The sequence below is a fragment of the Penicillium vulpinum genome, assembly GCF_028829585.1.
Source record: "Penicillium vulpinum strain IBT 29486 chromosome Unknown utg000004l_segment0_segment0, whole genome shotgun sequence".
NCBI classification, from domain to species: domain Eukaryota; kingdom Fungi; phylum Ascomycota; class Eurotiomycetes; order Eurotiales; family Aspergillaceae; genus Penicillium; species Penicillium vulpinum.
In genome coordinates this window covers 1,989,215-2,016,360 of record NW_026643244.1, presented here as the reverse complement: position 1 = coordinate 2,016,360, position 27,146 = coordinate 1,989,215, and the positions used below count along the sequence as shown (strand labels likewise).

The following is a 27,146-nucleotide window of genomic DNA, read 5'->3' as shown; positions in this document are numbered from 1 at the left end:
GTTGGCGGGAGGTTCGTGGAGGCCCTGGTCTCATCCCGCGGTTTACCTAATCATCTTTTGGCTAGCTCGGATTTCATCGGCATTTGTTCATATGTTGTACTGGCATTAAAAATGATCAAAGGTTCTATATCTGCAGGATCTTCTCTAGTTAATAAGAGGGATGTTTCTTAGGCTACATATTCACTACTTTGTATTCATTTTTTGTGATATCAAACCCGAAACTAGACCTTGGGGGAGTACTACTTGAGTACATGCCTACAACTCCCAAACATAAAGAGCATACATATTCCCTTGGTCAATAGCAATCAAATTCTGGCATTGATTCTTCGTACCTTCTCATATATATATCATGTCCCTTTGGCCTGTTGGCATGGCAAAATTGTAAAGCGATACCTTCTTCCCACCTTTTTTTGATGGTCAGGGTCAGCGGGCCGCAGAGCTTGAACCTCGATATAAATACCTACCCAATTCCTCAATTCCCTGACTTATACAGTCGATCACACCCGATACCGATCAGCTAGAGCAACTACTTGCTAGGCATATAAGTGGAGTACAGTCTTTCGATTCATCTGTTCTCTACAATCGACACCAAAAAAACACATCTAATAGGTATGACCATTGATATTAAGATCAAAAAGCTAGAGCTTGATCATAAGAAAAATAGGGCAACTGAGAATCGGAATTTGAGCTCAAACCCAAGCAATTGATTCTACTGTGTAGATATCGTCAAAGGGTGGCGGAGATATATATTGGGACATGAAGAAAAAAAAAAACACCTTCAAATGCTCTTTAAATGGCTTAACCAACAGTGTTTGTTCAACAAACTCCAAAGCTTCAACCCTAGCTATGCAGAATACATACTACTATACTCAGGTATCTGAAGTTGATAACTCTTTCCGTAAAGTGGTCAAATCGCAGTCCACAAGATTTGAAATAGTGACGAGACAACGACGTCAGCGACGTCAATAGAAACAATCACCTTCTGACTATATGTAGATTAGGGAAGTGTTTGATGTTCTGAGAATAAAGCTGTATTATGAAGATTGGCATACGAGACTTCAAATATCCAAAAGCTGACATTTGTCAAAAAAAAAAAGCAGTGGAGCAATTAACAAGCCCATAAGTATTAGGGCAGTGAGGGGCAAAGGGAGCTTTGATTCGAATGATTGTACAATTGTTTGACAAACACAGATTTATGGGAAAAATCTACTCTGTAAAGCGGAATATTGGAAATATAGATGGTCATGAATTTTTTAATTTTTTCATCAATGACCGGTCACTACTGGACCAGCTGTCTAGTTGAACTAGGTTCGTAAAGGATTCCTTTGACATCACACATTTCCTGCTTCATAAAAGGGCATCGCAAATTTACAGCTTCTGCATGGCAGCGATATCAGTGGACTGGACGTGGTCCTCGTCCTCCTCAATTCTCTGCTGGAGCTCATCGGTGGAAACCTTATCGTCCTCAACGACAAGGTTGATCTGGAGCTTCTTGATACCGAAGCCGACGGGAACCCACTTAGAGGCACCCCAGACGAGGCCGTCCTGCTCAATGGCGCGGACGTTAGCCTCCATCTCCTCAAGAACAGTCTCATCATCTGCAAATGTTTGTTAGCATTTGAATTACGAAAGAGGTTAGAAAATACATACCCCAAGGCTTGACCTCCAGGGTGACAAGAGACTTAGCGGCGGGCTTGGTCTTGAGGGCCTTCTTGGCCTTGTATTCCTCGAGACGCTTGTTGCGCTCAGCAACGACCTCGGGGTCTTCCTCCTCGGAGTCGGAGCCGAAGAGGTCCTCATCATCGGACTCCTCGGGCTTGTCCTTGGGGTTGGAGGGAAGATCGACAGTCTCGGGACCGTAGGCAGTGTAAGCTGCGGAGGAGTCACCGGGGAGGGTGGAGAATTCGCTCTCGTAAGAGGCGATGTGCTTGTACCAGCGGGCAACGTGGGGGTACTTGGCGGCGTCAGGGGCGGCGCTGAAGGCCTTGAAGGTCACGACATCGGCCTGGCTGGGCGAGTTGCTATTGAACATAGTCAGCATTGATGTTCATATCAGATGAGATAGTATTCAACAATATAACATAGTAAAGCAAGATCAGAGGTGCGATTGCTCGCGATTGGTTGTAGTCATGCAGCGGGGTCTTAAGTCCACCTCCTAAACACGGACCAATGTTTCTCATCATGAAAGCATAATAGGAAAGGAAAAGGAAAAAGGGGAAAAAGCAATTAAAGGGGGGAATTCATACCCAACAACGTAGGACCGAGTGGACAGGAAGTGGTTGGCCACTGAGGGGCACAGTCAGTCACCAATTGATTCGAAATACAAAATCTCAGGGGCGCCTACGAGTCAGGCCGGCATCAGAGACAAAGTCGGTGAAACCCATTGTGAAAGAGAGGTGTGGTGGTATCTGGAGGGAGAAGAAGAAAAGGAGAAGAAAGTAGATGAGGGAGGGGTTAAAAAGGGAGGATTTTTTTTTGTTACGGAAAATCTCTACGGAGTCACGGAAAAACGTAGAAGAGCGAAGACTAGTCAGGTGATTTACTGGCAATAAAGCTGAAACTAGTCAGGTGACCGACTGGTGACGGAGCTTGGACTGGTCATGTGATTAACTGGTGACGGAGCTTCAGCTCTCTCCGCCACTTAGCGTTCGCTATGTGGATCTTTCGAGAAGCCTCCCGAGGGACCTTCGTTGCTGGTATTTAAGCTATACTAGTGACCATATGGGGTCTTGAAACTATTCTTCGGCTTCTTATTCCCCCCCCACCAAAGGCCTGATCTTATTATCTACACCATGGCGGCGAGATTATCCCTCAATGCTCGTAGTCGGCTTCTGCGAACGCCTCGCCTATCGTCGACCCGTCTTCTGTCTCCGGTTCCAAGATCAAGCATACTGCCCCGGGTCTCTATCATTCTACCAGCCGTCAACCCTAGCCCGGTCTCTGTCCGCCACTATGCTAAGGGCCGCCCACACCCTCCAGGCGGCACCCATACAATGGATATGAGCGGAGAGCCCGAGAAATCAGCACTCGAAAAATATGGTGTTGAGCTTACGGAAAAAGCTAAAGCCGGGAAGCTAGATCCAGTCATTGGACGAGACGCTGAGATTCATCGAACCATTCAAATTTTGTCGCGGCGAACTAAGAACAACCCCGTACTGATCGGTTCTGCTGGAACTGGTAAGACCGCTGTTCTCGAAGGGCTGGCTCAGCGCATCGTACAAGGAGATGTCCCGGAGAGCATCAAAGACAAACGGGTTGTTTCACTGGATCTGGGCTCTTTAATTGCGGGAGCCAAGTTCCGGGGTGACTTTGAGGAGCGTCTGAAATCCGTCTTGAAGGAGGTGGAGGATGCGCAAGGTGGGGTGATCCTCTTCATTGACGAGCTTCACACCTTGCTGGGACTGGGCAAGGCTGAGGGAAGTATTGATGCTAGTAATCTGCTCAAGCCTGCTCTATCGCGAGGCGAACTCCAATGCTGTGGTGCCACTACTCTCAACGAATATCGGTTGATTGAAAAAGATGTGGCTCTTGCCCGACGTTTCCAGCCTATTCTTGTGGGTGAGCCATCGGTCGCTTCGACTATTTCCATTTTACGAGGCATCAAGAACAAATACGAAGTGCACCATGGTGTCAGAATTACAGATGGCGCTTTGGTAGCTGCAGCTACTTACAGCAACCGCTATATAACCGATCGATTCCTACCTGACAAAGCGATTGATCTTGTCGACGAAGCTGCATCGGCTCTTCGCTTGCAGCAGGAGTCGAAGCCTGACTCAATTCGGGAACTTGAACGTGACATCACTACCATCCAAATCGAGCTTGAGTCCCTTCGCAAGGAAACAGATGTTGCCAGCCGCGAACGGCGAGAGAAGCTTCAGGAAGACCTTAGGATCAAGCAAACGGAGGCCGGTAAATTGACCGAGGCATGGGAGCAGGAGAAGGCCGAAATAGATACTATTAAACGCACCAAGGAGGAATTGGAACGCGCTCGGTTTGAACTTGAACAAGCTCAACGCGAAGGAAACTTTGCCAAGGCTGGAGAGTTGAGGTACTCTACCATCCCGGAGCTCGAAACCAAGCTACCCAAAGAAGGCGCTGAACAAGATCCCCAAAATCAGACTTTGATTCATGACTCAGTTACTGCAGACGACATTGGAAACGTTGTCTCTCGGACTACAGGCATCCCCGTTAACAAATTGATGGCTGGAGACGTGGAGAAGCTGATTCATATGGAGGACACACTCCGAAAATCAGTCCGCGGACAAGACGAAGCGCTTTCTGCTGTGGCAAACGCTGTGCGGATGCAGAGAGCTGGTCTCAGCGGAGAAAATCGCCCTATGGCCTCTTTCATGTTTCTTGGTCCCACCGGTGTTGGAAAGACTGAGCTCTGCAAGAAGATGGCTGAGTTCCTTTTCTCCACCGAAACTGCCGTTTTACGGTTTGATATGAGTGAGTTCCAGGAGAAGCATACAATCAGTCGTCTCATCGGTTCTCCTGCCGGGTATGTCGGATATGATGATGCTGGCCAGCTCACCGAGGCTGTCAGACGAAAGCCTTACGCTGTTCTATTATTTGATGAATTCGAGAAGGCGCATCGCGATATCTCAGCGCTACTATTGCAAGTCCTCGATGAGGGCTTCCTGACAGACGCCCAAGGCCACAAGGTGGATTTCAGAAACACCCTGATTGTGTTGACCTCGAATCTTGGAGCTAGCATCCTAGTTGGAGCGGATCCCTTGCACCCGATTCAAGACTCCGACGATGCTGAAGTTCCAGAGAAGATCAAATCGGCTGTTATGGATGTGGTTCAGAGCGCATATCCTCCTGAGTTCATGAACAGAATTGATGAATTCATCATCTTCAAGCGCCTGTCAAAGGATGCTCTACGGGACATCGTCGACATCAGACTCAAAGAGCTTCAGGCTAGACTCGATGATCGCCGCATGACCCTGCAGGTTGATGGTGAAACCAAGGACTGGCTGTGCGAGAAAGGCTACGACCCGAGATTTGGTGCCCGGCCTTTGAACCGTCTCATTGCCAAGGAGATTGGAAACCGTTTGGCTGACAAGATCATTCGAGGCGAAGTTGTCTCTGGCCAAACTATTCTAGTTTCTCTTGATGAAGCTAAGTCTGGTCTGATGTTAACCACCCAAGAGTAAATGAAAACATGAAATCTAGCGTTCTGATGTGGTATATACGGTGTTTTGCGTCTGCTTTTCTGGGATCTTTTTGGATTACATGCCAGTTTTTCTCTGTACATCTAATGACTTTGTATACTAGTCCACTTACTTATTGTACAATAATTCAATTCTATGAATATTGCTCAAATTGCTTTCTTATTAAGCCCGAAGAACGATCCGTGGACAGCTGACTAGGCCGACTGCCCATACAATGGGAAACCACCATTTCATCCTACCTCCTCATCTCCCCCTCTTGTCAAGCCTCTGGGTATCCCAATTCTATTGACTTCTGTAAAATGTCTTCTTTAAAAAGAAAGAGGACTCCAGCTTTCCGCCCTCCAATTACACCTCGTACCTCACTGCGACGACGGGGCCACAGGGAGCCATCAAGTCAAAGCCTCAGCATTTCAAGTGGTCCTCCTCAAACCCCTATCATTTCATCAGCAAGTCAATTGCGTACTCCCTTTCCTACAGATACCAAGATCGAAACAGATCGGTCGGTGAGGGCCACCGATGATGACTTCGATGATCATGTCATTGCTGCTATCGACATGAAGGATCATGGAACTGTGGGGTGTTCATACTACTCAACTGAAGAAGAAAAGATGTATCTGCTTGGTGACAGTCGCTCAGGGGATATAGAGACAATCGAAACTCGTGGGTATACTATCTTTTTAGATCTATATGTGAAGCGCTAATCGGGCCATCTTCAGTGCTTCTCCAAATCAAACCTACAGTGGTTTTGACGCCTCCTCGTGTCGATCTTAGTTCGCAGAATCAAAATCAAAATCTGGCACAAGACGATGGTATATTTGCTCTACCCTGGAGCTCTTTGACATTTTCCAGTGCAAGCAAATGCTGATAATTTCCGTCCAGTTTCTTCTGCCTACCTTCCTTACCAGATAGACGTTCGTCCAACATCGGAGTTCAGCTACTCTAATGCAGAAAGCAAAATCCTTGCGCTAGATGTTTCATCTACGCATGAACAGCGCATTCGGTTTTTCGTGCCTCAAAACGGCCTTGCCGGACCAGAAGAAGTGGACCCAGAAGAGATGGGTTTCACACTCCAAGAAGGAAGACTGCTGCACATCTCAAGCTCTGTTGACATGGAGAACCCCGTAACTATTGGTTGCGCAGGAGCCATACTCAGCTATCTGCAGCGACGAAGAGCTGCATCATCTAGCCTCCTCGAAGAAGGGAACGAGTATCGGATTAGAGCACTGCAGATGTTCAATATACGGGATACGATGTGGGTCAACAGCAACACCTTCACCTCTCTTCAGATTATCCAGTCGGAGTCACACCCGAATATGTTCAATCAAGGCCCTGGGAAAAAATCAGCTTCAGGCAAAGAGGGTCTTTCAGTCTATGGGCTCTTCCAGCACTTTGCATACACCCCTCAGGGTAGGGCAAGGCTCAAGCAAATATTTTTCCGTCCCAGCGTGGATCTGGATACGATTCGTGAACGGCATGATTTTATAGGAGTCTTTTCTCGCCCTGACAATCTTTCTGCGTTGGACAAGATGACCAAAGCATTGAAACACGTTAAAAACCTCAGGCCTATCATGGTCAATCTTCGCAAGGGAATTAGTACTGGCAGTGCTAAGATTACTGGGTTCAAAACTACGGTTTGGGCTAGTCTTCTTGCTGTATGTTTGATTTGTTATCATCCGTCTATGTTATAGTAATAATTCTTGCATCATGATGCTAACTATATGACTGACCAGTTTGCATTCTACTCTATCGACATCAAGGATGCACTACGGGAGGTCTCGGGCGCGCAGATTCTGACTCTCCGAAGCAAGGTCAATCCCCAATAAGTATCCCGATCCTTTGTGTACTGACATCTTGCAGGCTCTCAGAGTCTTTGAGGCAGCACAGCTGTACAGAGTTGGTCGTATGGTTCAAGAAATTGTAAGTTTTTTCTAAATAGGAATGAACAACGCATCTGACCTTTTAGGTCGATATTGATAACTCTGAAGAACAAGGAAGAACAGTGGTTAAGCAAGGAATTGATAGAGATCTTGACAAAATCAAAGACAGATACGATGGTCTCAGTAGTCTTCTCAAGCACGTCGCCCTCGACATTGCCGCAACAATCCCGGCAGCTCTCGACATTGACATCAATGTCATTTACTTCCCTCAGCTTGGATTCAATATTGCCATTCCACTCAATGATCGTGGCATCGCGGCGTATACTGGCGCCGACAATGAGTGGGAATTGATGTTCATCACAGAGAATCGGGCGTATTTCAAAGACTTCCGCATGAGAGAGATGGATGAGAAGTTGGGGGACATATACGGTACTATCTGTGGTAAGCTTACTAAACTAATGGGCAGCCATGGAGATGGAGAACTCAAAGTTCAACTTGACAGAAAAAGAAATCGAGATTGTATACGACTTGGCGCAGAGGGTTCTTCGATACGAAAATGTGCTCGTCGATGCCTCTGATATCTGTGGGGATATTGATAGGTTAGTTCTTGTGAGACATGAGGCGAGGTCCGCTGATACAAAGTCCGCAGTCTTCTTGCTCTCACACAGGCAGCCGGCTTCTATAAGCTGACTAGGCCACGGATGATGGAGCAAAACGTGATCAAAATCAAAGGTGGCCGGTAAGAGCTCACTGACGATCATCCATCGACATCCCTGACAAATGGCAGGCACATTCTTCAAGAATTGACAGTTCCGTCCTATGTGCCAAATGACACCTTGATTGCTGGTGGAATTGAATGCGAATCCAATGATGCTGCTTCATCCATAGATTGCAATCCCAGCATGTTGCTCTTAACTGGACCAAACTACTCGGGAAAAAGCGTCTATATCAAGCAGGTAAGTTGTATTTTGTCTTTGTGAAACTCATTTTTTGACCTAGGATCAGGTTGCTTTGATTGTCTATCTAGCACAGATTGGGAGGTATGTTTCTTTCCATGAAGGTGATTATACACAGGCTAACTAGCGCAGCTTCGTTCCTGCAGACAGCGCAGAATTGGGAATCACAGATAAAATCTTGGCCAAAATCAATACCCAAGAGAGTGTGTCCAAGGTATTTCAAATTCTCTGTACAAAGTCTCAGATTTGGCAGCCTAACCTGTCTTTAGATCCAAAGCACATTCATGAATGATTTGCAGCAAATTTCTCTCTGCCTGAAACAAGTCACAAATCGAAGCCTGGTCATCATTGATGAGTTTGGGAAGGGAACCAATGAAAGCGGTATGTTCTTATCTAGCTACAGCTTTTGATACAGACTAATTAATGCATTCAGATGGCATCGGTCTTGCATGTGGCATATTCGATTATCTGTTGGGCCTCGAGAGCCCCGCTAAAGTCATTGCAGCAACCCATTTCCATGAGATTTTCGAGAACAACTTCCTCGCTTTGAGACCCCGACTCCATCTTGGCTATATGGAAGTTCAAGTCTGTGAAGAAAAACAGGAAGTTGAGGACCAGATCACATATCTTTATAAGTATGTGCAGGAACACTGGCTCCCAGGTTACTAGGTTGTGAATGATGCTTACGGTTTGAACAGCTTTCGTCCGGGACGAAGTAACAAGAGCTTCGGTACCATGTACGTACTAATTCTTATCATACCCAGATTCCCTTGGTTTAAAATTGATTGACTTGCGGTATAGTTGTGCGGCAATCAACGGTATTGACCCAGCTATTGTATCTCGTGCAAACGAGATTGCATCTCTTTCAGCGCGAGGGGAGAACATTGTCGCAGCATGTGCTGTTTTATCTCCAGAGGAGATGCAAGACTTGGAAGAAGCAGTACGAGTTCACTTTCTTCAAAAAAAGAACGTAACTAACAGCCTGATTACAAGAACTCTCTAGCAAGAGGTTTTCTGGAGGTTGATTTCTCACAAGGTGGCTCAGACCATATCAAGGCAGTCTTCGAAGCCTTATTCGAGTGAAAGGATTTGGGATCAAGTGCATGGAGATCAATGATACCCCAAATATCGTTACGGGTTACAACATCCATGGATAAGTTTACGCCCTATTTTATCATCAATTGACCGAACCTGCAAGGTCGATTTATCTCATTAGGAGAATGAAGTCCTGCCCACCTCCACTACATTCTTAGTAACTAGGGCCAAAATGATAATGAATTTACCCTGATTTTTATCTGACTTTTACTCTAGCCGTGTGACATGTAGTATTACGGAAGAATGAGGCTCCCAGCTTGCACGCTGACAGTATCTTGGGCATGCATCCCCGATTCTATACGCAATTAGCCAAGCATCTTCTTACCCCGGGGCCTTCCAGCTTGTTGAGAGTCCTGGCTTTCTATATGGCAACAGGTTCGGTGGAATTCCCGATGCATCAAGCGCATTATAAGCCTACTAGGAGAAGACGTATGAAGATAAATAAACGGTTTTTGAAACTTGGAGTCAACCAGAAGATGAAATCGGGGTTATATACACATCGAATGCCTGAAACTGCCCGCAGTGAACGCCATGAAAACATACACACAAGACCGTGAAGTTTATGATCAAGCACACATTCACAGTTTGACACTCTTGACCAGATTTTTCTTGATACCTGTAAGCTCACCAGCGTATCCACCGCGTGCCTCGCCACCCTTGTACAGCTGCTTAGTACTGCCAAGCTTCTTCTGTTTTTCTTCGTACTTCTTTCTCTTCTTGACACGCGGGTTACGCGAGTCCTTGCTGCGTTTCGCGTGCAGACCCTTATTCTTCTGGATCTGGTACGTAATCGCACGTTTGCCATCCGCACCGACCACCTCTTGCTCAAAGACCTTTCCGCCAAGGCGTGCGGCCTCAGCGTGGGCATCTGCACGAGCCTGCTTGTCGTCCTTGCGCTTCTTGGAGCGGGACGCCACCATGTCGTAGTATTCGTCCTCAGGGGTGCCCTCCTTGGCACCCTCGGCGCGGCGGAGCTCCTTGGCGACACGACGATCCTCGTCGTCACTATCACCACCCAGCTGCTGGTCGGCATTGAGTTCTTTGCGGCCGCGCTTCTCGGCCTCCACATTGAGACGGGCTTGGCGGTCACGCAGACGTTCGCGGTATGGGAGATCGGCATCTCCGCCGGCATCCCGGCCTGCTGCGTTGCGCTTGTTAGCCTTCTGGGCCAGCTGCGAGGTGTAGAAACGGAGCGAGCGCTTCTGTTTGGCCTTCTCCTCTGCCTCGTGAGCTGTGAGAGCATCCTCGTCACCGAAGTCGGAGTCATCATCCTTGAGAGGTGCCTTGATCTTTTGTGTCTTGCGCTTCCGTAAAGGCTCGGTGACCAGGTTGTCAAGATCGACCAGGCCGGCTTCTGTTTGGCGGAGACGCTCGTCGCGGAGAGCTTCGGCTTCTGCCTGTGCTATCTCAGCCTTGCTGAGCTTCTTCTGTTTCGGCTTCTTGGTCTCTTTAGTCTTTGGTTGCTTCTCGGCCTTGGCTGTATCGATCTTAGTCTCCTTAGTAGGCTCCTCAGTGGGTTCCTCGAGCTCCTCGAGATCTTTGACGGTGTTCCAAAGCTTTCGGAATTTGACAAGTGATCCCATGACAGGGTGTTGTCGGAGTTCGGCGGGGGTCATCGGAACATTTTCGCTAGTTGCATCGGGTGATGGCGAGGAAAGGAGCATGAAATACATGCTGATAGTGCCGAGGTATGCAGATAATGCACGGAATTTCACCACGGGGACTGGAGACGGCTGTGGCTCTTCTGAGTCGTCATCTGTCGAGGAAGCTTCGGAGGCTGCTTGTTCAAGATCCTTGAGTATGCTTTGAAGGTCCACGAAGTCCTTCGCCAGGGGTTCAAACTCAGGGTATCTTGACTTCAAGATCTTCAGCTTCTCATCAGTATCCATTTCCTCGGTGATCTCTAGCTGCGGAAGCACTTCGGTCACCACGCCAGCATCGGCGCCGTCCTCGGTACCCTTGCCAGATTCCACCCATTCGGACTCGTCAAACCCGAAATCGGCCTCATTCATAGCCTGCAACTGCTTCATTTGTAGTCGCTTGGCCTCCTGCTCTTCCTCCAATGCGTCAACCTCGGTTTCGATCTGATCTGCATTATAAAGATCCTTCTTCGATGAGCCCCAGGCGGCAATGCCTTCATCTTCTTCCTCAGATTCAGCCCCACCCTTCTTTGGCTGGCCCATATCATCATATTCGTCTTCTTCTGAGTCTTCGAGGTCGTCATCCTCGTCTACGGATTCATAGCCAAGAATTTCTTCGTCGGAGGGTTGGATCAATTCCTCTGCAGCGATCAGTAAGACACCGTTTGTACCAGGTGAGATCATCATTATAGGCACATACCTTCCTCGGCAACTCTCCGCCGTCTCTTTGCCTCTGGACCTTCTTCGAGTAGGATCTGGTCACGGCCGGTTTGGAAGTCATCTTCCGAGTCGTCAAATCGCTCTTCGATATCGAACTTGGAGGGCTCAGGGGCTGTTTTCGATTGCGCCGGGCGACCGGCTTTTCTCTTTTTGCTGCCCATTGTTGCGTGTAGAAATCAAGCGACAGTGAACCAACTCAGTCCAGTCAGTCCGGCCGATAAACTGTGATAAAATTATTTTTTGGCCTCTCACCGCCTTCCTTGCGCTAGACCAGAGTGGGGCTTTTGCTCTGTTTGCACTTGTGAGAATCCAGATACTGGTAATATTACGATTTCGTACCTTGAAATATCAGAAACAGAAGTACCTTTGGTATTTTCTTGTCACTAATTTACTCCCCCTTGTGCCTTCCATTTCAAGGACAACTAACAGGCGCAGCTGCCATTCATCCAAGATGGATCCCCGCGAGTTAATTGCCCGTTTTCGTCTCCCTGAACTTCTCTCCTCCTTGCACTCCTCATATATCAATACACCAACCCCGATATTGGGCGCTTCCGCACTCCTTTGCACTATTATTGCTTACACTATCGCTAAAATGTTTGGTTTCGGGTCCCGAAACGAGTTCAATGTGGATGGGCAGGTATGTGCAAGACTACGTAATTAGTATGATACATGCTGACTGGGTCTTCCAGACTGTGGTAGTCACCGGTGGCTCCGATGGCATGGGCAAAGCTGTCGCACTCGAGCTATCCGCAAAAGGCGCACATGTTATCGTAGTTGCACGCACTGTCTCCAAGCTGCAGACTACCGTCGAGGAGATGAAGGTCAGACATCCCCCAATGGGCAGCTGACTATCTTACTCACCTATCATCCAGGCCAATGCGGCGAATGTGTTGAGGCAGAGATTCCATTATATTGGTGCCGATCTCATTGATCCTGCCGAGTGCGAAAGAGTCATCGCAGAAGCTACGGCATGGAATTCTGGAGCTGCCCCCGATGTTGTTTGGTGCTGCGCGGGCTTCTCCCGTCCAGGATTCTTCGTCGATGTGCCCATCCAAGAGCACCGACGTCAAATGGACACAATCTATTGGACAGCGGCCAATACAGCTCATGCAACCCTGCGCAACTGGCTGGACCCCGTTGCTCCGAGTGGACAAATGAAAACCCCCCGGAGACATCTCATTTTTACCTGCTCTACCCTTGCGTTCGTTCCCATCGCTGGGTATTCGCCTTACTCGCCTGCCAAGGCAGCCATTCGTTCTTTATCCGATACTCTGAGCCAGGAAATTGAAATGTACAACGGAGCTTATACCCAACGGCATCGCAGTGATGCCCCAGCTGCGGATGTCAGGATCCACACTGTTTTCCCCATGGGGATCCTCACACCAGGCTATGACAACGAGCAGAAGACTAAACCTGAATTGACCAAGAAACTCGAAGAAGCCGACAAGCCCCAAACGCCATCGGAGGTCGCGCAAATATCTATCCGTGGCCTGGAGCGTGGGGAGTACCTGATTACTACCAATTTTGTTGGTGCCGTCATGAAAGGCACTGCGCTTGGACCTAGCCCAAAAAATAGCATTATCGGTGACACGATGCTCAGCTGGCTCAGCAACCTAGTATTCCTCCAGGTCATTCCGGACCTTCGCAGCAAGACATTTGCTTGGGGAAAACAGAACGGACTTCCGAACAGTACTCCGGCTTCATAACCATCGGGTATATTCTTATTTTCTTCATATGATCTGTCGACTGCTTCATGTATGATGATACCCTGATCGCTGTCTGTACGGCACCCCCTTCAGTTACCCCCGCCAAACACCTATACACCTTCGGTTCATGTGAGCCTTCGTTACATATTCTTATTGTACAGTACAAAATAATGGCACGGCTGTTCTCGTATTTTTATCAATTCGAGCCTTTCATTTACACAGTTTTAGTCCATGGAGGATGACGTAGGATGTAGATAACCAAACCTTATCTTTTATCCTGCCACTCTATTTTCGACCTCGAAATCTCTTTGTCCCCAATTACTCTGCTCAGGCCGAATTTCGAAAGAGTCTTTGTCCTAAAAATGAATGGTAACTGATCGAAGGTTACTATTCTTGGTACAAAGAGAAATTACTGGACATACAGAAACAAAACCCTCCTTCCCCCGCCAAAAGACTCGACGATAGAGATAACACAAGATACAACAAAATTCACCCGCAAGTCTTTCAACACCATTAACAGCAATCGCCGCACAAATTCGTGTCAATATGGAGGCCCTCTTATCACTACCGATGCTATCCGTCTTCCTAATTCCAGTCCTGTCATCCTACAGCACCAGCCTAAACCTCCTCTTCTTCTACATAACTTGGTCAACGCTAGTACTGTCACATTCCCGACTCCGCGTGGAGCTTTTCGGAACGATCGCCGTGCGCATGCTATTCTATGTATTACCGTCCATTATCTTCTTTCTCTTCGATATCCTGACCCCGTCAGCTGCGGTTCTCATCAAGGCACATGGCACGACCGGCTTGCCAGGTGGGAAGAGGCGACGTCGGATCCGCGCGAAGGAATTCAAGGTCGCCGGGTGGGCACTGTTCAATTTATTCTTGAGTATCGCTGTGCAGGGGGCACTTGAGATGGTACTTGTCCAGACGCTCGGCAAGCGCAGTGCGCTGAAAGTATCGCTGAAGCTTCCTATGCCATTTGAAGTATGTAAGGGTTTGAGTATGGCGTTGCTAGGGCGAGAAGTAAGTTTATTGGAATTTCCCGAGTACACTTCTGTAATACGCTTTCCTTGATGGTCCAATTTGCTGATTTTCTGGTTTTCCTTTTGGTAGTTCCTCACATATTTCATTCACCGCTACGCTCTTCACTCAAGGAGGTCTCCTCTGCTTGCCAAATGGCACCGGTCTTGGTATCATTCGTTGGTTGCTCCGTTCCCATTGAGCGCGCATTACGACCACCCGATCCCCTACCTGATTCTCAAGTTCATCCCGACCTATGCGCCGGCCATCATCTTCCGCTTCCATATGCTCACGTATCTCTTGTACCTACTGTTTATCTCTGTTGAGGAGACCTTCGCATACTCTGGATATACTGTCATGCCGACAAAATTCTTTTTGGGTGGGATCTCCCGTCGCGCAGATATGCATCTGTTGATGGGTGGAAGGGGGAATTATGGCCCATGGGGTATTATGGATTGGATTTTGAGTACCGCTGTTGGAGAATCGACTAGCGATGGGAATTCGAGCGAGTCGGCAGATGAGCAGGATATTCGTAAAGCGTATGAGGCTGCGAAGCGGAAGGCTATCAACCCTTCATCAAAGCCAAAGGGGCGACGATGAGACGATCACTGACGAGGATAATAGATCATTGATTTGGGCTGCAGCACTAGAGATTCAAATCGATTTTGTGGGGTTTATTTGGAGTGTGAGGCTAGGATTGTGCAATATATATTTGAGAAGATTAGAATTTGGGCCTAGTGGTATTTTCTAAATTCCACCAGTATTAATGTTAAAATTAGTTGGATATAATCACAATTAAATACCTTTAAAGCGATATTAAAGCGATATACAATAAGAAGCGATGAGTGTATACATGGCTGGTGGCACTCTATATCTTACTAGTGATGGCTGCCACTAGTTAGACTCATCATTACAGATGGGATAATTCAATCTAGAAAACTAAAGTGACTTGTCACACAACCCCATATTGCATCGAAATTCTACAGTAATACAGCCGAGGAGCCATTGTGATAACTATTGAGCACCGAAAGTGTGCCCTAATATGAAATTTGTTTTATATGTACTTAGTCGTCTATGCCTAGCCTCGAGATCTTTACTCCAGTTCCACACAACGGGGGATATCCACCACAGAGATTAGAAACAAGGCCCAGCAACCTTATTATTTTAGTGTCTTACAGATATTACATGACCTCGGGACGTATAGATGAATCGAAGGAATTGCCCAATTTTGGATTGCCGCCTGAACCTTGAAATGGGAGGTCATACTGAACATAAAAGAGAATCCAGCCCGCCTGCTGGAACGAGGTGCTTTTTAATCTTTTTTTTTTGCTTGAAGTCTTTCTTCATAACGTAGCTTCATGCAAAATCAGCCACGCGCAAAAGGAACGGGTTTCTTGAAACATGAACGACATTCCGGATGTCCGAATTAACCGCAAATCATAAATGAAAAGTGAAAAACGTGTTTTGACGGATCCCGTAGGAATTACATGACATGGTTCATGAAACCGGCCCCCCGAAAGTCGCGAAAGGATGCCGATCTGCAATCGAGCCGCCCCTCGTTGGAAAATGGTCCTCCCCAACTATCTACCGAACCCGCGGCTACCGCAAATTTACCACTTCATCTCGTGGGGCTTGTCGCCGTTTCGGAGGCTGAAGGTGGTAGCGAGGTAGCTGCCGAGGAAATCCTCCTTCTTGATGGAGGCAAGGATAGCCTGGTCAACGGCCTTCTGGTCGCTGGCGCGAGCGCTGGCAACAACCTTCTTCTGTAAGGCGAAGAATTAATTAGTATTCATCACTGAAAATGTGAAATCTTGAGAAGATGCGTACCTGAGCCTTCTCGCCCTGCTTGAAGAAAGCCTCCTCGGTCTTCTGCTCAGCCTTCTTGTCCTTGGTGAAGTATCCGGGAGCGGAGATCTTCTCAATGGACTTGGCGTCAACACCGGTGATGTCGACACGCTTGGAGGTGGCGATAACGTAGCGGGAGTTCACGCGACGGAGAGGGACACCGTTGATCTTGAAAGGACCGGTGACAAGGAGGACACCCTGGTCGAGGGACTTGAGGAGGATGACACGCTTGCCACGGAAACGGCCAGCGAGGAGGATCAGGATGGTGCCGGGGACGAGGGTCTCGCGGACCTTGGCGGGACGCAGGGTCTTGCGAACCTGTAAACACACAAAGTAGTTAGTCTCTGATGTCACACAAATCCCAGCGATTCCCGTAAATCCCAAGTATCTCCATGACCATAGCCTAATCTTCCCCAGATGATATGCGAGTCGCACAAGATCACAAGATTTGATGAACTTTGTGTCATCGATTGACACCGATGTCTGGCTGGATGTCGCCCCGTAATTCACAAAGGCTCTTCCTCAGAATACCGGTGCTATCGTCGCAATCATCGGGGTAGATCGTGTGCTAGTCGTATGCCCTCCTCTTTATTGTGCCGTCCCATTTTCTTAGGGTGTACTGACTTTCTTGGGCTGCGACTGATCGTCCACGGGGTACCACTTCTGGGCCTTGTCGGCGGGCACGACCCTCTGGCTCTTCCCGAACTGCTTCGTCTGGCCGTCCGACATGATGGCTGCTGGCGAAGGATGAATGGTTGTCGGGGTGGTTGTTGGAGATTTGGGTGAGGACTTGGACTGCTAAGCGGAGTCGGCTCCAGTGCGGGAATTCGTCGAGGGTTGTGTGTACGAAGCCCTATCACGTGTTTAACCGACAGCCCTAGCCAATTTTGGAAAGCGGTAACTCACACCATTGATGCCATATCAGTAAGGCCATTATATACGGACGACTTTAAAACCACTTACGCAGAAGCACTGCTCGAGAACAAACAACTGACGTATACCGCTCGTAGCCTCTCTCTCTTGCTATATAGTCTATCTCTCACATCCTCCACGACACTTTTCTTTATCTATCTGGAGGGTGCCAATTCTGTCAATACAGTCTCTTCTGTTATTGGATCCCTGTTCAGAATCAAATTCCCAGCATGTCGATAGCTCCTATCATCACCTTCAAAGCAGGTATCTGCGACCTGGATGTACGTGAGCTTAGCTCTCCCGATCCGACTGGGATAGTTCGATAATCAAATCCGTTCTCCAGATATACTCACATATACATTGCAACTTTGCTGACCGTTTCAATTCAGACCTCTAGCACTCCTGCCGCCGTAAAGCCGAAGCCTACCCCAGGCTATGTCTACCTTTACTCCGAAGATGATCTTATCCACTTCTGCTGGCGCTCGCGTAGCGCCTCACTAGATGAGCCCGAGCTTGACCTGGTGATGATTCCTTCAGATGGCAGCTTTACTCCTTACAAGCCGTCCGGCAGGAACGCTACAAATGGCCGAATCTTTGTTCTGAAGTTCTCCTCCAGCTCTCAGCGATACCTGTTTTGGATGCAGTCTCAGTCCCAGCACGAGGACGGCGATCCAAGCTGGTTTAGTCCTCGTGACTTGAAGCTTGGAGAGATTGTCGATGTCCTGCTGCAGGGCGAGGATGTTGATGTGGAGCACGAGATCGCCAACCTTCCCCGCCGGTCCCCCGGCGGTGATGATGATGAGACCATGGAGGACGTGGAAGGTACCGACCATGACCGTGGCCGATACCACAGCACAGGCAGTGGCGGTGCTGGCCCCGATGCGACCGGCGGCGACGTGCGTGAGGAGGGACAAGAGTCGCGAGAGGGTGGCGCCGACGGTGGACGAGCGTAGGTACATATCTCTGATAGCCTTGATCTGGGCCATCCAAGCTAATTTATCCTTTCTCTTTGCAGAGAAGCTACTGAGGAAGATCCAGCATCGGTTGTCCAAGACTTTTTGAAGTCTCTGGGCGGCCGCCAGAGTCAGAGCCAATCCCAAGATCCCGAACGACCATCTACGACACTCCAAGACCTCCTTCCACCCTCGACCACATTGCAATTTATCGATTCTGCTGATACCACTACTGCCGATCATCTTTTGAGTTTCTTGCCCCCCGCATTGCTTTTGCTGGCCCAGGGCAATGCTGAGGCTTCGGAAGCTGATACGGATCCGGAACTTGCCGAAGCTGCTCTCCTGTCCCTCGACCTCTCCCAGAAAAAAGATATTCTCCGAAAAGTTCTTCGTTCTCCCCAATTCATGCAAAGCTTGGCTAGTCTTACGATAGCCCTCCGTGATGGTGGGCTTCCGAGTATCAGTGAGGCTTTGCAGATCCCCGTGGCTAATGGAGGATTTATGCGGAGAGGTGGAGTACCCCTTGGCGGCGGCGATGCGGTAGACGCGTTCCTGGATGGCGTTCGGCAACACGTTAAAGAAAAGGATTCTCAGATGGATACCGATTGAATCATCATCAATACATTACATTTATTCCGAGACCTACAAGACTTCTATGACTTTTCTTTTTTTTTTTTTTCCAATTTGTAAAACTATTTTTGGAAAAATTGAACCCCACTAGCCCTGGAGGCAACACTGTTTCGGGCTTCGTCAGCGTTTGAAACTGTTTGTGATGTTTTGTTTATTTCAGTTGAAATAGTAAAAGGAAGAATAAAAAGCAAATAATTCTGTAATTGTTAGAATATGTACGATACCTATTACATGTAGTATATCAATGTATGATGTTGAATGGATCGCCGAGGTATGTCAGCCACAACGTTGAATATGGCGAGGCGCATACCGGGACTTGTCCTTTTTAGTGCAATTGCGATCCAGATGTCCTTCGCCCAGATTCAGCTTCGCAAGATCGTCTCTCCTCTTTGTGTTTAGTATTGACACTCGTTTATTTTCCTATAGAATACATCTTTTCTCCCCCCTCAACACACGTGTCGCCACCGTTCCCGAGAACCCCGTTCAGCCTGCAATGTCTGTGATTTCATAATATCTGATCCTGCCCGACGATGGCGCCAGATAGCCAGAACATTGATAATGATGAAAACGCTCCGCCGGACCAGATCCCTCTCCAAGACCTCTCGAAACCAGGAGATGCTCCTAACGAGCGTGGGAGAAGCCGCGCGGGGACCGGTCTCTTCTCGCGACAATCATTGATCGGGAGGGGATCGCGGAGGAACTATGAGAGTATTGCGAAAGAGTCTCCTATTGATTCGGCTGGACCGAGCAGAAACACATTTCAACCGTCACAAACGAGCTATACAGAGATTGGTTCGCCGCTTGATGACCTGGGTGGGTTTGCGCAAGCGATATCATCGGTTGGCCTCAGTTTCAATGGGCCACAATCAAGGACATCGTCCTCGGATCCATCGGCAAGCCGTACAAGCCGTGGATTCAATGATGCGGCTTCCGACCTTGACGTCGTACCTCTTGACTCTTATGATCCCCACGACCCCCACGGCTACAACCTCCCAGCCGACGATGATGATAGGGTGCGGTTGACCGATCCTCGATATCTACAACCAATGAGCGGCGCTGCTAGTTCAGGAGAGCGACATAGTACGGAAACCGATCACTCTGTGCACTTTGGTGGTTCAAGACTGGGCGATGATCTTCCTCACCTGGAGGATGGGATGGGAAGTCGTCGTGGTAGCAGTGTCCGGGATCGATCGCGTTCTTTGTCTCCCTCGGCGTCCAGTGGGGCTTTGCAACGCGCAGGCTCAATGGTCAAATCCATGTCGCAGCGCGTGGTTAACTTGAGTAACGAACCGGAAGTCGTACAGCAATCGATTGAGAGGGAAGAGCTTGATAAAAATGCACGGATGGATGGGCCACCGGCCTTGCCCGCAATGGTAGACTATGCGCATCTCTCCAGCCAAGAAGCTCAACCAGCTAGAGAGAAGCGTGCCTCTGGTAGATCATGGAAGGACCGGAATAATCCATTCCGAGGCAGGTCACTTGGAATCATGGGACCGAATCACCCTATCCGACTCTGGCTGTGTGACATCCTAGTGAATTCCTTTATGGAGCCCTTTATCTTGATTGTTATCATCATTCAGACCATCTTGTTGACTGTTGAAGATGCGCTCCCTAATGACCGGGACTCAGTGACATGGGGAAGCAGCAAGTTTGATTGGGTTTTCTTAGCCATTTTCACCATTTATACACTTGAAATAGGCGCTAAGATTTTGGTGTCTGGGCTTATTCTCAACCCTGTCGAGTATAGCACACTTAATCGCAGCCTCGGTATCAGGAAAGCAATCGCGGAGAAGGGCAGGAACCTCATCACACCGCATCGGCAGACGACGACCAAGAAAGCATCGATGCTTCAGGCTGAACCCCAAGCTTCAATTCTGCGAACATTCACAGGGATGAACGGATTGGACCCCGAAGTCTATGATGATCCTCTACACAAACGTCGCATTAGGCTTGCCCATCGCGCGTTCCTTCGACACTCTTTTAACCGACTTGATTTTGTAGCCGTGGTTGCTTTTTGGGTATCCTTTTTCCTTTCAGTTTCAGGCGCTGAGAACACACACAAACTGTACATCTTTCGCATGTTAAGCTGCCTCCGAATTTTACGTCTCCTTGCTATGACCAATGGCACTTCGGTAAGTCTTCTATTGCAAAAAATATTACTTTCGAGATATTGACCAATTGCTTCAAGGTAATTCTTCGAAGTCTTAAGCGAGCAGCTCCCCTGCTCGTCCATGTCGCATTTCTCATCGGTTTCTTCTGGCTTCTTTTCGCTATCATTGGCATCCAGAGTTTCAAATCCAGTTTTAAGAGAACCTGTGTTTGGATTGATCCTGCAGGGCAGAGCAATTACACATTGAATGATGCATGGGATACGCTGCAGTTTTGTGGCGGATACCTTGACGAGCAGACGGGAGAAGAAATGCAATGGCTTGACCGCAATGGTATTGGCGCAGGGTTCAGACCCAAAGGGTATCTTTGTCCTCGAGGTTCGGTATGCATTGAAGGTGTTAATCCTTACAACGGAACTATGAGCTTTGACAACATCCTGCACTCCCTGGAGTTGGTCTTTGTGATCATGAGCTCCAATACATTTACCGACCTGCTCTACTACACAACCGACTCGGACTACCTCGCAGCGGCTCTGTTCTTTGCTTGTGGGTTTGTCATTTTGAGTTTGTGGTTGGTGAACTTGCTGGTCGCAGTGATTACACACTCATTTCAAGTGATCCGAGAAGAGAGCAAGCGCAGCGCTTTTGCCGTCCAAAAACTTGATGCTGTCGACGATGATAACGCAATGTCTCGCAAAGTCAGCCCCCTAAAGCGTATTTATGATCAAACTGAGTGGGTTTGGGTCTGCCTCATCACCTTTGGCCTTATCGCACAGGCTCTCAGGAGCTCATCTATGTCTGCCCATCGAACCCGGTTTATTGATACTACCGAGACTGTTATTACTATCATTCTCCTGGTTGAGATTATCTTGCGATTCGCCTCAGATTGGCGCATGTTTCATCGAAAGCGCCGTAACTTGGTAGATCTTTCGCTTGTAATCATTACCTGCATCATCCAGCTACCGCCTATCAGGAACTCAGGTCGTCCATACACAGTTCTCACCATGTTCCAGATCCTTCGGGTCTACCGAGTGGTACTGGCTTTCTCTGTGACCAGAAAGCTGATTATGATTGTATTCCGCAATGCTGTTGGCCTGCTCAACTTGATATTTTTCCTTTTCTTGATGACCTTTTTATCTGCAATTTTCGCAACACAGCTTTTTCGAAGCCAGATCCCAGATAAAGATCCAGGTGGTGCGCCGATCATGATCACATTTTCGAATATCTACAACTCATTCCTTGGAATGTATCAGATTCTGTCCAGTGAGAATTGGACCACGATTCTTTACAATGCTACCGCATATACGACCGACTTCAACACAGCCTGGATTTCGGCAGCATTTATTATACTTTGGTTTATTGTGTCCAATTTCATTATCCTAAACATGTTCATTGCTGTCATTCAGGAAAGCTTTGATGTTTCAGAAGACGAAAAACGAATGCACCAGGTCAGGGCGTTTTTGGAACAGAAACAAGTCCATGGAGCACCCCAAGGAAACCTAGCACTTTCGAAAATCCTTCGCATGGGCCGAGATTCAGCCCGTTACAAAGATCCACTCGACCATGGCCCTGCAGCGTTGGAGATGTTGTTGAAAGATGCTGTAGTTCAAGAGTTCCTTGACGATGAGGAAAGCAGGCAACAAGAACGAGAAAGACCGAAGGGCCCCCGAAGGGTGAGCACAATGCCAGAAAGTGCCACTCAAGAGACCATTCAACCAGGCTGGATCTCACTCCTATGGACGAAAGCCACGACACTCGTTATGCGAAGAGAACCAAATCCTTTCTACTCTAAGCTGAAGTTTTCACGTGCTTACGAGGAATTGGATCCGAGAACCATGGCAAGAGAAGTTGTTACTGCGGCAGAACAGAGAAAACGAGACCAGCGGGACTATCTCGTGAAACACCCTACCTATAACAAATCATTGTTTCTTTTCTTGCCGGATAATTTCATCCGGAAATGCTGTCAGCGAATTGTCGGCCCAGGACGCGGCCACCAGCGAGTTGAGGGTGTGGATCCATACAAGCCAGTGTGGTATGCCTTCTCTGCTTTCATTTATACAGCTATTGTCGCCATGGTGCTTCTTGCCTGCATTACAACACCCTTGTATCAGCGGGAAAATTTCCGTACTGACCGCAATTGGTTCGTCTATACCGACTTGGGATTTGCCGCTGTGTTTACCATTGAAGCGATGATCAAAGTGATCGCCGATGGCTTCTTCTGGACGCCGAACGCATTTTTCCGTAGTTCCTGGGGATTCATTGACGGAATCGTGCTGATCACGCTGTGGGTCAGTGTCGGCGGTTCGCTCAAACAAGACTGGAGTGTTTCTAGGGCCATTGGCGCATTTAAAGCGCTAAGGGCTTTGCGTCTTTTGAATGTCAGTGACAGCGCCAAAGACACTTTCCATTCTGTCATCATTGTCGGGGGATGGAAGGTCATTGCTGCCGCTGCGGTTTCTATGAGTTTCCTCATACCGTTCGCAATCTATGGAGTCAATCTGTTCAACGGACAGATGTCCAGTTGCAATGACGGTGATTTTTCTGGGAACCTAACCAATTGCGTTAATGAATATTCCAGCTCGCCATACAATTGGGAGGTACTCGCTCCACGAGTGGCTGGGAACTCTTTTTATGACTTCGATAATTTTGGTAATGCCCTCTTCATTTTGTTCCAAATTGTCTCCCAAGAAGGCTGGACCGATGTACAAGAAGCAGCAATGGGCATCACTGGAAAGATGACCCAACCAGAAGATCTAAGGGCGCCAGAGAACGGGTTATTCTTCGTGGTGTTCAACTTGCTTGGAGCCGTGTTTGTTCTGACACTGTTTGTGTCTGTGTTTATGCGCAACTACACAGAACAAACTGGTGTTGCCTTTTTGACCGCTGAGCAACGTTCCTGGTTAGAGTTGCGAAAACTTCTCCGACAGATATCGCCCTCTAAGCGATCCTTTGATGACGAGAGCAAGAAGTTGCGGCTATGGTGTTATCGAATTTCAGTTAAGAAACATGGCCGGTGGGCGTGGTTCGTGACTTGCGTCCTTGTAGTTCACCTACTGTTACTTGTGCTGGAATACTATCCTGAGCCTGACTGGTGGGAGGTGGTTCGATGTAAGTTTTTTAATACCTTTGATTTGGAATGTTGCGTGTTACTGATTGGTCAACCTAGCTATTATATTCTTGGCATTCATGGTTGTCTACGTTGCGAATGTCTTGATTCGATTGATTGGCCTTGGATGGCATCGATTTAGTCGAAGTTCATGGGATTTGTTCTCTCTCATTGCCGTCCCCGGCGCTTTCGTCACCTCCATACTTGACCTTTCATACAGTGCAAGTCATGTTGTGGTGGAGTTAAACAAACTTTTCCTTGTGTCTGTTGCTCTGCTGCTTATTCCAAGGAACAACCAGCTTGATCAGCTCTTTAAGACAGCGGCAGCCAGTCTGTCTGTTATTGGAAATCTTCTAGCTACCTGGTTCGTTCTGTTCTTGGTGTTTGGCATTGCGATGAACCAGGCGTTTGGCCTTACCAAGTTCGGCGACAATGAGGATCACAACCAGAATTTCCGCGATGTGCCTAAATCGCTGATCTTGTTGTTCCGGGCAAGTTGCGGAGAAGGGTGGAATCAATACATGGAGGACTTCGCTACTATGACACCGCCCTTGTGCACGCATAACTCTAACTTCCTCGACGATGACTGTGGAAGCGCGCCGTGGGCCCGAACTCTCTTCATTGCATGGAACTTGATCAGCATGTACATCTTCGTTTCACTGTTTGTTTCATTGATTTTCGAAAGTTTCTCCTATGTCTATCAACGGAGTAGCGGGCTGTATGCGATCAGTCGCGAAGAGATCCGCCGGTTCAAACAGGCTTGGGCCACGTATGATCCAGATGGGACGGGATTTATATCCACGGAGCAGTTCCCTCGCCTACTTGGTGAGCTCTCCGGTGTCTTTGCAATGCGAATATACGAGGGAGAATTCATGGTTGGAAGTATCTTGGAGAAATGCCGAGTCGACCCTCAGAGGAACTCGCTGAGTTCTTACGCAAGAAATTCGACAGTCTCACTGGCTGAGCCACGACACTCAACATGGCGAAACTCTCGTGTCTCGTCTGGTGTGGACCTCGACGAGCTCTCTCGAATCATATCGAAGATTCCAGTCCAAAGTATCCGAGAGCGGCGCAAACGGTTAAATACCTTTTATGAAGAAATCCTTGTGTCAGCAGACCCCGATCGCGGCATTTCCTTCCACCAGTGCCTGATGATCCTCGCACATCACAATGTGATTAGTGACAGCAAGAGTCTGCGCCTTGAAGAATTCCTACGTCGTCGAGCACGGCTGCAGCGGGTGGAAGAGGCTGTCCGTCGACACACCGTTGTCGGTTTCTTTGATACTTTATACTGGTCACGAGAATTCCGTCGCAAGGTTGACCGTAAAAAGAGCGGCCGGATGAGCGTGGTCCCGACATTCACTGTGCCAGAGATCTATGTCGACGACCCAGTCGATGATTCCGAGGAGCACGACGAGCCAGGTTCTGGCGCGATCACACCCCAGACACAACCAGACTTGGACGGAAACTTCCCTCCTATGCTCTCTCCGGTCTCGCATCACAGACGGGCTGAGTCCAGTCCAATTGGCCACCGCAATGCTCTACCTCGCATCAATACAAATCTGAGTGGATCGGTATCTAGCTCTAACACACCTACGAGGGAGTGGTCGAGTATCAGTCCCTCAATCACACCACGTCACATGTATGGGGAAGGTACTTCGCTAGATACTATCGAAACACACGAGGCACCTTCCGGTATCGATACTTCACGTCAGAGCAATGGTATGAATGTACAAGATGTCATGAACTCGCTAGACAACTCCGCCTGGGGTGAGAGTATCCGGCGAAGCTTCACGCAACGGCGATCGGGCGATCGCAGTTCTGAATAAAATGCTGTGCATATTTGATCTATGTGAATTTTGATGTTATCACGAAGTGGGTGGATAATGGGGCGGTTTTGGTTTTCTACTCATTATTTTTTTCATTGGCATTCCCCTCAAATAGGGATTTCCTGTTTCCTGGCCCATTAGAGTTGGGTTCATTGTGTTGTATACCACTCTCCTTAGCGTGGGAGCATTTTGCATAGCAGCGGTGTGGGATTCGATTTCAATACCTATTCTCCGATAGCCTTGAATATACGATTGTTGACTACATAGGTATACTTTGTACATTCAAGATGATTATTTAAACTATAAAAGACTGCATAAATCAAGTGGGTCGGACTAGTTACTATTGATGCCGAAAGGGGAAATTGACAAAGAGGACCTCGGGGATGAGCTCGGACGTATATGAACATATATACTCATATCTACATCTATGTAGGAATATAAGTACATACCTTTTTATAACCGGTAAAAAGAGAACATCTGACCAAAGCCCCAAAGGCATTGTATCCGTTTTCAGAGACAATTACATTCATCCGCATGCGTCACCCGCGTTCAATTCGTGTCTTAACTCTCCCTGCAGCACGGTCCTTGCAGTCAACCCGTTATAGGATTAATAAACCTAAGTAATCCCCAGGAAAATTCCCTCTCAATTCTACAAATAACCAATTCAATCCTCATATATCCTCTACTATGGCATAGTCATCTCCAATTACAACAGCCACAGCCTCACATTCCATCTATCAAAAGCAAGAAAGCAACAATGCATATCGCCTCACCATTTCTCTCTTTGGGCACATCTTTCCGCTCTAGAAGCCGAAGCCCCAAATCAGGCAGTGGCACCTCAAGCCCAAGTTCAATAGCAACCTCACCACCCTCCTCCCCAAATTCCACCGACTCGCCTCACACCTCTCCGCACCACCTCTTCAACCTATCCTTCCACTCCAAAGCCCACACCCACACATTCCGAGGGCAACCCGACAGCGTCGGGCACACAAGTCACCCCAGAAATCAATCGGCGACCCGCACGCGCCCACTTTCCGACGTCCCACACAATGCCAACAGTTTTAGCGTGCTGCCCTGCGCTGTCCTACGAGGCCGCTCATCAATGATGGTCCTCCGCCACCGACCATCTAAGACAGATATGGCGCTGAGCGCTGAGCGGTCGCGATGTGATGAAGATTCCATTGAGAGGCAGGGGTTGGGGCTATTGGAACCGCGGCCGGTGGATCTGGGAGTTGGGGAGGTGAAGCCTAACTTTGTGATGGGCGGTATCTTTGAGGTTATGGAGGGGCGAGCTTAGGCTTGACTATTCTTTTCCTTTACACTTTCGTTATTTTGTTGTTTTTCTTTATTTTTCTTTTTATTGGGCTTCAGCTGTGATACTCTATTCGTTTTAATTGCTTCGGTATGTCTCTGTTGCATTATAGTTGGATTTACTGCTTTCGGAAAAGAATGTGGGATAAGGGATATTATATAGTGGCTGGATGTTGGAAATATGTCAAGATTGCTTTTTTTTTTTTTTGGTTACATTTGAGCCCTTGTTGCAGCAAGAACTGCCCAAATGAATACTTA

The 27,146-nt window shown here is 48.1% G+C and overlaps 9 protein-coding genes across 9 annotated transcripts; 7 read left to right on the top strand and 2 right to left on the bottom strand.

Moving 5' to 3' along the window:
• Window positions 1–1,368: 1,368 nt before the first annotated feature.
• On the bottom strand, window positions 1,369–2,384 carry N7479_009308 (translation elongation factor 1 subunit beta; the record flags this gene model as incomplete). Its single annotated transcript, XM_057257001.1, has 4 exons — window positions 1,369–1,598; window positions 1,651–2,021; window positions 2,247–2,286; window positions 2,345–2,384. 4 exons carry the CDS (start codon window positions 2,382–2,384, stop codon window positions 1,369–1,371), a joined length of 681 nt encoding a protein of 226 aa, XP_057104459.1.
• A 609-nt stretch (window positions 2,385–2,993) lies between these two features.
• Window positions 2,994–5,159, top strand: hsp78 (chaperone ATPase HSP78; the record flags this gene model as incomplete). The annotated part of the gene is made up of 1 exon (XM_057257000.1): window positions 2,994–5,159. The coding sequence occupies one exon, from the start codon at window positions 2,994–2,996 to the stop codon at window positions 5,157–5,159; it is 2,166 nt and encodes a 721-aa protein (XP_057104458.1).
• Window positions 5,160–5,476: 317 nt separating this feature from the next.
• On the top strand, window positions 5,477–10,418 carry N7479_009306 (MutS family protein MSH5; the record flags this gene model as incomplete). The annotated part of the gene is made up of 16 exons (XM_057256999.1): window positions 5,477–5,837; window positions 5,894–5,986; window positions 6,057–6,829; window positions 6,908–6,985; window positions 7,035–7,094; window positions 7,141–7,483; window positions 7,521–7,653; window positions 7,704–7,793; window positions 7,842–8,010; window positions 8,054–8,094; window positions 8,143–8,224; window positions 8,280–8,391; window positions 8,444–8,645; window positions 8,709–8,747; window positions 8,812–8,950; window positions 9,867–10,418. 16 exons carry the CDS (start codon window positions 5,477–5,479, stop codon window positions 10,416–10,418), a joined length of 3,267 nt encoding a protein of 1,088 aa, XP_057104457.1.
• Window positions 10,419–12,057: 1,639 nt separating this feature from the next.
• Window positions 12,058–13,171, top strand: ksrA (3-dehydrosphinganine reductase; the record flags this gene model as incomplete). The annotated part of the gene is made up of 3 exons (XM_057256998.1): window positions 12,058–12,102; window positions 12,155–12,286; window positions 12,338–13,171. 3 exons carry the CDS (start codon window positions 12,058–12,060, stop codon window positions 13,169–13,171), a joined length of 1,011 nt encoding a protein of 336 aa, XP_057104456.1.
• Window positions 13,172–13,717: 546 nt separating this feature from the next.
• On the top strand, window positions 13,718–14,794 carry N7479_009304 (sterol desaturase family protein; the record flags this gene model as incomplete). Its single annotated transcript, XM_057256997.1, has 2 exons — window positions 13,718–14,158; window positions 14,288–14,794. 2 exons carry the CDS (start codon window positions 13,718–13,720, stop codon window positions 14,792–14,794), a joined length of 948 nt encoding a protein of 315 aa, XP_057104455.1.
• A 797-nt stretch (window positions 14,795–15,591) lies between these two features.
• Window positions 15,592–16,849, bottom strand: N7479_009303 (60S ribosomal protein eL6). Its single transcript, XM_057256996.1, has 3 exons — window positions 16,664–16,849; window positions 16,022–16,357; window positions 15,592–15,957 (listed from the first exon to the last, which is right to left on the bottom strand). Exons 1-3 carry the CDS (start codon window positions 16,766–16,768, stop codon window positions 15,805–15,807), a joined length of 594 nt encoding a protein of 197 aa, XP_057104454.1. The 5' UTR covers window positions 16,769–16,849; the 3' UTR covers window positions 15,592–15,804.
• A 332-nt stretch (window positions 16,850–17,181) lies between these two features.
• N7479_009302 (uncharacterized protein) lies at window positions 17,182–18,513 on the top strand (the record flags this gene model as incomplete). Its single annotated transcript, XM_057256995.1, has 3 exons — window positions 17,182–17,232; window positions 17,341–17,900; window positions 17,967–18,513. The coding sequence occupies 3 exons, from the start codon at window positions 17,182–17,184 to the stop codon at window positions 18,511–18,513; spliced, it is 1,158 nt and encodes a 385-aa protein (XP_057104453.1).
• Window positions 18,514–19,064: 551 nt separating this feature from the next.
• Window positions 19,065–25,577, top strand: cch1 (calcium channel protein CCH1; the record flags this gene model as incomplete). The annotated part of the gene is made up of 3 exons (XM_057256994.1): window positions 19,065–20,666; window positions 20,723–23,750; window positions 23,809–25,577. 3 exons carry the CDS (start codon window positions 19,065–19,067, stop codon window positions 25,575–25,577), a joined length of 6,399 nt encoding a protein of 2,132 aa, XP_057104452.1.
• A 757-nt stretch (window positions 25,578–26,334) lies between these two features.
• N7479_009300 (uncharacterized protein) lies at window positions 26,335–26,874 on the top strand (the record flags this gene model as incomplete). The annotated part of the gene is made up of 1 exon (XM_057256993.1): window positions 26,335–26,874. One exon carries the CDS (start codon window positions 26,335–26,337, stop codon window positions 26,872–26,874), a length of 540 nt encoding a protein of 179 aa, XP_057104451.1.
• Window positions 26,875–27,146: the final 272 nt, after the last annotated feature.

Excerpts from the sequence above, each read along its gene's own strand:
- N7479_009303 (XM_057256996.1), bottom strand. The coding sequence starts at position 16,768 with ATGTCGGACGGCCAGACGAAGCAGTTCGGGAAGAGCCAGAGGGTCGTG. Across the intron at positions 16,358-16,663 it reads ATCAGTCGCAGCCCAAGAAA|GTTCGCAAGACCCTGCGTCC; the intron begins GTCAGTACACCC and ends GTGTGTTTACAG. Across the intron at positions 15,958-16,021 it reads AGCAGGGCGAGAAGGCTCAG|AAGAAGGTTGTTGCCAGCGC; the intron begins GTACGCATCTTC and ends TTCGCCTTACAG.